Below are 12,681 nucleotides of genomic sequence, written 5' to 3'. Positions count from 1 at the left end.
ACGGGCAACGCATCCACTTTCCTTTTTAAGAAGCTTTAGTAAATCTATCTCTTGAGATGTTTAAAACCCCTTTTTGTACAATCTGCACTTTTGAGACATTCTTCCAGTGTGCTGGGCCCAGCAGAGGTGCCTAATAGACTTCATAGTCTTTGATTTCAGAGATTAGAAGAAACTTATTTATCAAAGTTTAAGATTCAGAAAAAGATTGAGGATATTTTGTCGGCCGCTGATTAGAAGAGCAAAATTAGGTGATGGAAATATAAATTAAAATATGGGATTAAAATGATTTCTGTTTCTCTCACCTGCTCCTGCTGATCTCTGGTAGCCGGACCGTTTGGCCCAAAGAAATATTTTTTATTTAAATATTTATTTTTAATATCCTTGGATTTTTCTAAGCGTCTTTCCTTTTCCTTGTGTGGAATTCTTCTGAGCTGCTCAAGATCGATCCAGCACATAAGGTCCAAGCTGCAAGTTACCAGAAACGTATCGTAAGCGAATGGGGAGCAGTAATAGCACTAACAGTCACTGTCATCAATAACATGAACAAAATAAGAATAAATCAGTAAGGTCATTACATGGAATCACATGTGTTCCTGTTTGCTCTCTCTCTCCTACTAATGTCTAATGTGCTTCATGGAATCACATGTGTTCCTGTTTGCTCTCTCTCTCCTACTAATGTCTAATGTGCTTCATAGAATCACATGTGTTCCTGTTTGCTCTCTCTCTCCTACTAATGTCTAATGTGCTTCATGGAATCACATGTGTTCGTGTTTGCTCTCTCTCTCCTACTAATGTCTAATGTGCTTCATGGAATCACATGTGTTCCTGTTTGCTCTCTCTCTCCTACTAATGTCTAATGTGCTTCATGGAATCACATGTGTTCCTGTTTGCTCTCTCTCTCTCTTACTAATGTCTAATGTGCTTCATGGAATCACATGTGTTCCTGTTTGCTCTCTCTCTCCTACTAATGTCTAATGTGCTTCATGGAATCACATGTGTTCCTGTTTGCTCTCTCTCTCCTACTAATGTCTAATGTGCTTCATGGAATCACATGTGTTCCTGTTTGCTCGCTCTCTCCTACTAATGTCTAATGTGCTTCATGGAATCACATGTGTTCCTGTTTGCTCTCTCTCTCCTACTAATGTCTAATGTGCTTCATGGAATCACATGTGTTCCTGTTTGCTCTCTCTCTCCTACTAATGTCTAATGTGCTTCATGGAATCACATGTGTTCCTGTTTGCTCTCTCTCTCCTACTAATGTCTAATGTGCTTCATGGAATCACATGTGTTCCTGTTTGCTCTCTCTCTCCTACTAATGTCTAATGTGCTTCATGGAATCACATGTGTTCCTGTTTGCTCTCTCTCTCTTACTAATGTCTAATGTGCTTCATGGAATCACATGTGTTCCTGTTTGCTCTCTCTCTCCTACTAATGTCTAATGTGCTTCTTGGAATCACATGTGTTCCTGTTTGCTCTCTCTCTCCTACTAATGTCTAATGTGCTTCATGGAATCACATGTGTTCCTGTTTGCTCTCTCTCTCCTACTAATGTCTAATGTGCTTCATGGAATCACATGTGTTCCTGTTTGCTCGCTCTCTCCTACTAATGTCTAATGTGCTTCATGGAATCACATGTGTTCCTGTTTGCTCTCTCTCTCCTACTAATGTCTAATGTGCTTCATGGAATCACATGTGTTCCTGTTTGCTCTCTCTCTCCTACTAATGTCTAATGTGCTTCATGGAATCACATGTGTTCCTGTTTGCTCTCTCTCTCCTACTAATGTCTAATGTGCTTCATGGAATCACATGTGTTCCTGTTTGCTCTCTCTCTCCTACTAATGTCTAATGTGCTTCATGGAATCACATGTGTTCCTGTTTGCTCTCTCTCTCCTACTAATGTCTAATGTGCTTCATGGAATCACATGTGTTCCTGTTTGCTCTCTCTCTCCTACTAATGTCTAATGTGCTTCATGGAATCACATGTGTTCCTGTTTGCTCTCTCTCTCTTACTAATGTCTAATGTGCTTCATGGAATCACATGTGTTCCTGTTTGCTCTCTCTCTCCTACTAATGTCTAATGTGCTTCATGGAATCACATGTGTTCCTGTTTGCTCTCTCTCTCCTACTAATGTCTAATGTGCTTCATGGAATCACATGTGTTCCTGTTTGCTCGCTCTCTCCTACTAATGTCTAATGTGCTTCATGGAATCACATGTGTTCCTGTTTGCTCTCTCTCTCCTACTAATGTCTAATGTGCTTCATGGAATCACATGTGTTCCTGTTTGCTCTCTCTCTCCTACTAATGTCTAATGTGCTTCATGGAATCACATGTGTTCCTGTTTGCTCTCTCTCTCCTACTAATGTCTAATGTGCTTCATGGAATCACATGTGTTCCTGTTTGCTCTCTCTCTCCTACTAATGTCTAATGTGCTTCATGGAATCACATGTGTTCCTGTTTGCTCTCTCTCTCTTACTAATGTCTAATGTGCTTCATGGAATCACATGTGTTCCTGTTTGCTCTCTCTCTTACTAATGTCTAATGTGCTTCATGGAATCACATGTGTTCCTGTTTGCTCTCTTTCTCCTACTAATGTCTAATGTGCTTCATGGAATCACATGTGTTCCTGTTTACTCTCTCTCTCCTACAGAAAAAAGCAGAAAATGGCACAAATAACAGAAAACACAATATATTGGTGATAGCCAGTACAGGAGAAAGGCTATATATATTAAAACAATAGAATTAATACAACTATATATAAAATAGAAACCTCTTATTTTTTCTGTGCATCAGAGTAAATTGTATCTCTTCTTTCTCTGCCACCGCCTCACAACAGCTTCATATTGTGTCTATAGCCCAGTAGTGCTAGTAAAGTATATGGTCCGGTACACCGTAGCTTTAAACAGTAATTGCAGGTAAGCCGTACCACTTTGTTTTCCAAATTCATGCCCTAGAACAGGCCTGTTCAACCTGTGGCTTTCCAGATATTGTGTAACTACAAGTCCCAGCATACCTTGCCAGCAATCGGCTGGCTATCTGCTTGCAGAGCATGCTGGGGCTTGTAGTGTCACAACACCTGTAAAGCCACAGGATGGCCAGGCCTGCCCTACACTGTCATGTATACATGCAGGCCAGCATCCTAGTGCGCCAATTTTAAAGACACTCAGAGATGAAGAGTGTATTATTATAACACTTCCTCTTTGCACAAAGCAGGAGGTAAGCAGGGACGGACTGGCCATCTGGCACTTCTGTCAAATGCTAGAAGGGCCGATCTGTCCACCTGAGTAGCAGCACCTCCCGGCAGCACATTTTTTTCCCCCAACTGGGCGGCACATGCGTGCTACTGCGCAAGTGGGCACTAACCCGGGGCCTCCCTATGTCAGGTCCAAGGTCCTCTCAAGGGGGGGACAGTGTAGTGCTGGCCCCTCCTCTGGGACAACCACCTTCATCCTCCCCTTATGTGTGGCCTCCACCTATCATGTAGGAGACAGGAGTCACACGACAGGTGCCATCCCATGTGACCAGAGCAGCACCAGAGGCAGACAGAAGAGTCTGCTACACAGCGCAGATGGAGCAAAGTAAGTGTGAGGGAAGAGGGGGGATGATAATATAATGTGTGAGGAAGGGGGATATGTTAATATAATAAGAGAGGGGGAATATAATGTGTGATGGAAGTGAGTGGGGGGCTTAATATAATGGGGCTGGGAGGTAGGCTATTAATTTTATGGAGTGTAGGTGGGGACTAATTCTATAATGGGTGCTATTTTATTTCTGGGGTGTTGGTGGGGAAATTTAATTTGTTGGTGGGGCAATTTAATTTAACTTGGGGCATATTAATTTAAGATGGAGTGATGGGACCTTTAATTTAAAGCTTGGGTGGTTTGGTACTATTGATTGAATATGGGACTGATTATTTAATGCCGGGGATGATTGTGGGAAATGGTTATATTTATTAAACATAAAAGCTATAAATTTATTACTGGGGCTGTTTAGAGGGAGGGAAATAGGTATATTTATTAAATGTGTATAACATTAATTTAATGTTGGGGCTGGCTGGAGGGAAATAGATCTATTTATCATATGTGAATACTATTATTTTAATGTTGGGGCTGGAGAGAGCACTAATTATTAAATGTTGGTGCTACTGATTTAACGCCTGGACTAGTTAGAGTTTTCTATATTTCATGTACCCATTTTTTTCCCCAAATAGGGTCTCCAAGGATCCAGACAAGCAGCATCTGATCTAAAGACACCAGCAGCCACAAGTGATGAAAGTTACAAGAAGAGGTAGGAGAGAGCAGGACAGTCTGCCAACTGTCCTGAACCTGGTGGGGCAGTCCTGAATTTAGGTGACTTAGTCAGGATTTGGTCCGACTGAAAGGACAGTTGGGAGGTATGTCCCGCTTCACACTGTACTGCTTATAAAGACAGATCTGCATGCGCCTAACAGTGTATTTGTCTAAAATGATAACCATATTATATCATGTGGGCCCCCCGAGCCCTAATCCAGCTCTGATTAGCAGGAGGGAACTGATAGCTGCTCCCAGTACCGGGATAGGACACAGACTGCAGAACAAGCCAAGGAGCTCTAAGTATCACAAGATTTGGTAATCTCCTGAGACTAAGAGCTTCCCTGCTCACTCTGCAGGAAGTTCCCACCCTGATGGATGTGATAAATGCAATGTTTTATTATAATGTATGTATCAACGCTCCATGTTGACCACGCCCCCAATACAATGTGCTCACATCGTTGCCGCCAGTACCGGGGCCCCGACTTGCCTGTGTAGTGGGAGCAGCCACCAACCTGGTGTGGCCACACTCCCTTCAGCGGCTATGGAAGGGGCCCCAAGAAGATGCTGCATCGGGCCCCAGAACCCTCTTGGCGGCCCTGAGTACGGCGTATGTGGACAGAGTACAGTCGGTGCTGCCCTCTTGCTGAACTGCAAGACTCTGTTTCCTTTTTGTGACCTGAGAGTGAAACTGTGATAAAGAAATACACAAAACCCACCCTCCTTCATCGGAGACGCTATAACTTGTGGTGCCGCACGTGATTATTGGCATCTACGGCACAAATAGTGGGGTAGTACCCGCAGAGCTGGCACTTATGACCGCTTTAGAAATTCATCAAAGCGGGGCAGCTATAGAAGTAGCAGGATCGGCGCTGGAACCAGTGAATTATCTGAGGATTGCCGTTAATTGGAAACATTACTTTCAAAATACCTGTGATGTTTTCTACTTAGCATTTAGAGTTTAAATAAGTTCAGGGGGTTTTAAACTTTTTTCTTCTTTGACCTTTTAAAAGTAAATATCTGAGACAATATCTGTTTTGGGGACAACTTTCAAGCATAAAATACAAGGATTTTTAAATAATCTATGGCTTAAAAATAATTGTGAGAGAACCGTTGTTAAAGTGGATTGCAGAGTTTAATCTTAAATGTAATAGCTGATAATGGTAGATGGCAGCTAACTCCCAGCATCTAATGACATCGGAGCAAGCTTTGGTCACAAGGGCAGTAGGTGATGGGGCATAGCTGTATACCTTAGTTAGTATGAAATAATAATATCGCTAACAGAACCTTGGAGAGCCACGATGAAGACTGTGATGATTGATGATGGAAGTTTGAAAGTACAGTAGTAAGATGTATGGGCCTTTATAAACTGGTCAGTATGTTCACAGAATGTGGTCCACAGGAACCTCTTATAACATAACGAGACCAGGTCTTGGCTCATGTCAGATGCCTGGGGAGCATGTTTGGCTGCGGGGACACTAGGAGGAATTAATGTAGCAAAAATCTGCCAATTAAATTGCTGGCAGCAGTTCTGTTAAAGCAGATTCTGCTAGGGGGCAGATGTTTTCATTCTGTACAGCACTGATAACATGGGTATTGGGGAATTGGCAGGCACATTATTAATGCGTATTGTGCAATATAATTGTACTAAAACCAATCAGTTGTTCCTGTAATTCTAATTTATTGGGCACATTTGCATCAAAAGGGTCATGTCATAACACACAATGTAAGAATGTGAGAATGATTTATGGGGCTCGGTAAACTGGCAAAACTACAAGCAAAACACAATCCTGTGACAAGAGCAATACATTACTAATATGATTAACAAAACCAGCAAAGACTCATTATTGGGTGAAATGTCCTTTACTGATCTCCAGCAAGGATGGAATTCATGGCCAAAATACATATGTATATTATAGCACAATAAGGGACACATATAGCACAAACAACCACTCCAAAACGAACAACTACTAAGTTCACAACTAATGTAAGTCTTCAAAGCGGACAGCACTTCACACCTATTTGCCAGTGTGCATAGAGTTTGCCGCAAAGTCTGATTGTTTAATTCAAAACTGAATTAATACTTTATCGAGGGGGCAGCACAGTAGTCAGCATTGTTACCTTGTGTGTGTGTGTGTGTAAGACGAAAGACTGTAAGCGCCAATGGGGCAAAGGCCGATGTGAATGACAAATATTCTTATAGCGCTGCTTAAGTATCATGTCCTGTGCTAAGCATGGCAAACTAGAGCTGTCCTTTCTCATCATACAACACCTGGTAATTATATATGTTCCTGTATATCTTACAAATGCTAGACGCTCTGGGTATATCATGGCAGGATAAGAAGTGAAGCTCTCCAGACAAGACGTTGGACTCACTGTCCTAATATATGCAGGACAATAAACAAACATGGCTAAAAATCAGTAACAAACAATTAAATAATCACAGGATAACCTCATGTGTGTAGCTTGCAAGCAGCAGCATTTCACAGGAAAGACATAGGGCCATAATTATGAATGTCTATTCCAGAGACGCTGCAGGGTACATCGCGGCGGAATGCCTTCACTATTCTGGAGGCGCTGCACGGCACATCGCGGTGGAATGCCTTCACTATTCTGGAGGCGCTGCGCGGTACATCGCGGTGGAATGCTTTCACTATTCCGGAGGCGCTGCACGGCACATTGCGGTGGAATGCCTTCACTATTCCGGAGGCGCTGCACGGCACATCGCGGTGGAATGCCTTCACTATTCCAGAGGCGCTGCATGGTACATCGCGGTGGAATGCTTTCACTATTCCAGAGGCGCTACACAGCACATCGCGGTGGAATGGCTTCACTATTCCGGAGGCGCTACACGACACACCGCGGTGGAATGCCTTCACTATTCCGGAGGCGCTACATGGCACATCGCGGTGGAATGCCTTCACTATTCTGGAGGCGCTGCATGGCACATCGCGGTGGAATGCCTTCACTATTCTGGAGGCGCTGTGCGGTACATCGCGGTGGAATGCTTTCACTATTCCGGAGGCGCTGCACGGCACATTGCGGTGGAATGCCTTCACTATTCCAGAGGCGCTGCATGGTACATCGCGGTGGAATGCCTTCACTATTCCAGAGGCGCTACACAGCACATTGCGGTGGAATGCCTTCACTATTCCAGAGGCGCTACACGGCACATCGCGGTGGAATGCCTTCACTATTCCAGAGGCGCTACACGGCACATCGCGGTGGAATGCCTTCACTATTCCAGAGGCGCTACACAGCACATTGCGGTGGAATGCCTTCACTATTCCAGAGGCGCTACACAGCACATCGCGGTGGAATGCCTTCACTATTCCGGAGGCGCTAAATGGCACATCGCGGTGGAATGCCTTCACTATTCTGGAGGCGCTGCACGGCACATCGCGGTGGAATGCCTTCACTATTCTGGAGGCGCTGCGCGGTACATCGCGGTGGAATGCTTTCACTATTCCGGAGGCGCTGCACGGCACATTGTGGTGGAATGCCTTCACTATTCCGGAGGCGCTGCACGGCACATCGCGGTGGAATGCCTTCACTATTCCAGAGGCGCTGCATGGTACATCGCGGTGGAATGCTTTCACTATTCCAGAGGCGCTACACGGCACATCGCGGTGGAATGGCTTCACTATTCCAGAGGCGCTACACAGCACATCGCGGTGGAATGCCTTCACTATTCCGGAGGCGCTAAATGGCACATCGCGGTGGAATGCCTTCACTATTCTGGAGGCGCTGCACGGCACATCGCGGTGGAATGCCTTCACTATTCTGGAGGCGCTGCGCGGTACATCGCGGTGGAATGCTTTCACTATTCCGGAGGCGCTGCACGGCACATTGCGGTGGAATGCCTTCACTATTCCGGAGGCGCTGCACGGCACATCGCGGTGGAATGCCTTCACTATTCCAGAGGCGCTGCATGGTACATCGCGGTGGAATGCTTTCACTATTCCAGAGGCGCTACACGGCACATCGCGGTGGAATGGCTTCACTATTCCGGAGGCGCTACACGACACATCGCGGTGGAATGCCTTCACTATTCCGGAGGCGCTACATGGCACATTGCGGTGGAATGCCTTCACTATTCTGGAGGCGCTGCACGGCACATCGCGGTGGAATGCCTTCACTATTCTGGAGGCGCTGCGCGGTACATCGCGGTGGAATGCTTTCACTATTCCGGAGGCGCTACACGGCACATCGCGGTGGAATGCCTTCACTATTCCGGAGGCGCTACACGGCACATCGCGGTGGAATGCCTTCACTATTCCGGAGGCGCTGAGCGGCACATCGCGGTGGAATGCCCTCGCTATTCCAGAGGCGCTGAGCGGCACATCGCGAGGAATGACTTTTTTTTGCTTTTGGCATAACATTTGATACAACAATATATCTGTTGGCTGTGAATTGTTTCCATACCTTGCAAAATGATCATCCAGAAAGACTCGGAAGTGCTCCAGCTCCATCCTGTGCCGGAGTAATGTGCCGAGGTTATAATTCCTATATTCCACTGGGACCAGCTCCCACAGGTTAGGTTCTTTAGGTTTGTCAGGCGGTGGAACAAAGACGGATGTGCGGACATAATCCTGGCAAGATAGTTATTGTTTTTTTTAGGATTAAGGATATCCCTACATAAACATTACTCCAGAATCTGCAAAAACATGCCTCTACTCCCTACACTGAGCCAGGATCACACACATTCATGTATATATACCAATCAGTTGTACAATCCCTTTTGTTAGATGCAAGGTAAATGTTTTCTATACACTCACAATAGAGTTGTGGTTGTACGAATCCACCTTACTCATCTGTTTGGAGGACAAATTAAGTAAAACATTTATAGGAACCTATCTCCACTTATCCTGTTACTAATATATCAGAAACTTGATTGTGGGAAAATAAGCTTTTCTAGTAGAAAAAAATGGGGATTGTCCTGGAAAAATTGGGAAACATGGGATCGTATGCAAAGATGCCGGCAATATTGGCACCATTTTGAACCCCGCATCATAGACAGATTCTATTGAGCAGCCCATAGAGAGAAAATACAAGCTTGCACTGTGGTTTGTAAATAATGATATTACTAAACTGCGTGTTTGAAAAAGTGAAGATGTTGCCTATAGCATCCAATGAGATTTTAGATGTTATTTTGTAGAATGTACTAAATAAATGATAACTAGAATCTGATTGGTTGCTATAGGCAACATCTTCACTTTTTCAAACACGCAGTTGAGTAATTATACCCCTAAAATTCCTCAAATAGGCGGGGCTATACCAGATGGGTGGTGTTATATATAAATGACAGGGTATAAATACAACATGCATTGCTGAGGCCGGTAAAACTAATGGCAAAAATGTAAAAGAAAATAACTTGTTTCAGTAAAAGCTGGTTATGAATAATACAACCGTATGGAGACAAAACATTCATCACTATAGATTATTAGAAGTGTGCTGTATTAATGAGAAGGTCTTTGCAGTTGACATTTTGCTGCACAAAACAAGATACAATTACAATTATGTGTCATGAAATAAGTTTTGTATTCCTGCCATTTTTAATGCCTTAGCGGGTGTTCCTGTTGGGTTTTCTTTTCGTGCTGTTCAAACTGTATGAAATTAAACATGACATTGCTATTTAATGGGAGAAACAGTGATAAATTAGGTATTATGTTTTCCACATTGCTGATAAATGACTCCACTTGGAATGACTAATCTGATTGTGTAAATGGGATTATCGGGTTTTTACGATTGACGTTGTGGCAAAGTCACCAACCGCATTTCTAAATATTGTGGTTGTCCAAAGTCACTCAATGCTGACATCTGCACAAAGGATTTGGGAGATTAATGTAGTGATGTTTCTTGGAATCTTTGCAACAACAACAACTTTATCAAAGAGTAAAATAACATCTTTACTCAGCTTTTGGACTAGATTTGCAGATCACAGATGCTGACACACACAGCCCATAGCATATGTGACTGCAAGGGACATATAGACAACACGGCTGGTGTGGAACTACATGTCCCAGATTGCCACCATATTAATGTCAAATAGTGGTTGTACTTGCTTTTTAAACCTCACCAAAGGAATTTTGGGTAAATATATGCAAATCACTAATTACATTAACCCTACTAGCCATGGATGTGTCCAAAACCACTGGCTTATTAGCTTGCAGTCTGCATGTTTTTTGTTGTAAGTTCACATCAGTACAATATGTAGGTAACGGGGTGGAACAGTCGATCACTAGACCCCATACCAAAATTTGGGTAGGGGTCAGCATAACGGGGGGGGAGTGACCCTATCTCTGGGCTCCCGTAGCCCCACACCCCCCCTGCCTACCTTATTGTTATTACCCTGTGTAGGACAGTAGTTTCTGATGGAGAGTACCAGAATAAAGCACCCATGAGGGCTATAAAGGTGGGCTAGAATGAGCCTAAGACTCCTCCACTGTAAATAACACATACATTATCCATACAACACTTAAAATTGTCTTGGGCCCCTCATTCTCAAAGTGAGACAGGGAAGCAGGAACAGACACTGAAAAAAGTTCAACACATACCAGGAATAATTCTAGAGTCTCATCTTGTTAATGTCTTTAATGCCTGGAAATTCTGAGTATACTCAAAACAACCAGGGTGAGGAGAGGCAGGGATCTGTACATATAATTTCTGTTAGCTAGGAGACTGCAGGCTACAGACTGTGGCTTTTTAACTTCCTGAAATCTCCCTCTCTATTCCAGATCCAGAGTGCTGTGACACAGAGATGGACTGCCTTCCTAAGCAGTTTTTGAAAATATCTACTTCCATCCGAGGGATGGAAGTAGACTGGATAGTCTGCTGGACATGCTGGATAGTTTTAGTTATAGCCAAGTACAAGGGCGAAAAACTCAACTTCTGGGCTATAAAGCAAAAGTGTTTTGTGGGGAGGCTGAGATGTTGGTCAATTTGCTGCAAAAGCCCCGGGCTATGCTCTACTGTCCATGTGTTCGGCCGTCTCACGAGCAGTGAAGCCACGTTCACTTCTGAAACTGAGAGCCCAGACAGAGCATGCTCATCGTGTTGTTTGTAGTCAGATCAGGCTGTGTCGGGGAAGCCCACCATGGCCTGCCAGCTGGTATCCTCCAGAGGGTGACTGGTGGCGTTGCTGTCCACTCTGCTCGCCACACTTGGACGGTGTAAGCTTGCAGTACCCCTGGGTGCTGCAGTTATACATTGGAGGGGCTCTGTCACATTTTGTCAGGGGATTGGGACAGGGCTTAAAGGCACTAGAGCAGCTCTATTAGTACATTGTATGCCGTGTTGGAGGCAGGCCGCGGTGGGGAGGTTTGTGAGGACCCATTATCTGGCCCAGGTAATGACCAGTAGTGAGTATATTTGCTCTTTAACGGTCAGAATGACTCAAATGGGTATTTACAGTTGACATACATGAATATTTTTATTTATTCTCTGCTTTTGTACAAGGTACAGATCTGTCAAACAGTGAGGCAGAGCTCTTATCTTACCTCATCTTTCCTGGACGCCTTCTCTTGTTGCACAGCCTGCAGCTTGTGATAGTTAGTGGACTCCAGCTGTCGTGATTCTTCAACCAGTTCTACCTAATAAAAGAATTAAAACAAAGCAGGAAGAGATGCTGCCGACCTCTCAGCCAGTGAAGGGGTTACCGTGACATATGAATGGGAAGACCAGCTGTCCGGTGAGGGCAAAGGAGCTCTGAGTGTGTTTAGATCAATAAATCCGTCATCACTCTGCTAACAGCAGTTATTTTACACTGAATATTGTGGAAAGTGATGAAGAGCAGCTGACTGTACAAAATACTAATCCTGACTATAACAAACAGGGAAAATGAGTACAGGCAACGGCCGCGGGCCACCAACCCCGTGTCTTCATCTCTTACACTAACGCAGCGGTACCCTGCCCGGGATTGTGTCTGTGAACATGACTCAGAACCTAAGGGTCAGTTATGAATTAATAAAGAGATTTGTCTTCAAACTAAATGTATTATTTGTAGAAAAATACATGCGTTCAGAAATTAATGCTTGATCAAAAATGAGTTTATTTAGGGTTGGATTTACATCACTGCAGTCTGTAGGGTGTTGGACACGTCCTTTGGTACCCTCCAGTCATCTCCATACAGAAGCGATAGCTCTTTGCACATTCCATAGCCCAGCTCAGTGATGGGCAACCTGATACACTTCTGGGGCTACATGGGCAGCGCTTTAACCTTCCAATGGGCCGTACACTACCCTTAAGCTCAGCAATAAGTTAAAACAACGCCCAGAGCCCTAACTTAGAATTCCAGCGCCTGGGGCGAGAAAGATAAGTGCCGCCCCCCTGGCCCTCAATTTTAACCAAATGAACCTAAAATATTACTAAATTGCGCCCCCCTTCAGCGAGTCGC

The 12,681-nt window shown here is 44.3% G+C and overlaps 1 protein-coding gene and 1 long non-coding RNA gene across 7 annotated transcripts in view; one reads left to right on the top strand and one right to left on the bottom strand.

Moving 5' to 3' along the window:
- Window positions 1-12,681, bottom strand: part of RGS22 (regulator of G protein signaling 22) — an 82,791-nt gene that overhangs the window by 15,895 nt on the left and 54,215 nt on the right. For all 6 annotated transcript variants that reach the window (XM_075213859.1, XM_075213860.1, XM_075213856.1 and 3 more), the window contains exons 16-18: window positions 11,786-11,878; window positions 8,712-8,878; window positions 303-465 (exon numbers count right to left, since the gene is read on the bottom strand). In XM_075213859.1, the coding sequence (XP_075069960.1) occupies window positions 303-465; window positions 8,712-8,878; window positions 11,786-11,878 (423 nt within the window). The remainder of the gene's footprint in view (window positions 1-302; window positions 466-8,711; window positions 8,879-11,785; window positions 11,879-12,681) is intronic.
- Window positions 3,510-7,079, top strand: LOC142159194 (uncharacterized). The gene is made up of 3 exons (XR_012692923.1): window positions 3,510-3,575; window positions 4,208-4,390; window positions 6,814-7,079. It is a non-coding gene; the product is annotated as an uncharacterized LOC142159194 (long non-coding RNA).

Source organism: Mixophyes fleayi, chromosome 5, assembly GCF_038048845.1.
Source record: "Mixophyes fleayi isolate aMixFle1 chromosome 5, aMixFle1.hap1, whole genome shotgun sequence".
In the NCBI taxonomy this organism is placed as follows: Eukaryota; Metazoa; Chordata; class Amphibia; order Anura; family Limnodynastidae; genus Mixophyes; species Mixophyes fleayi.
This window is presented reverse-complemented; position numbering and strand designations above follow the sequence as displayed.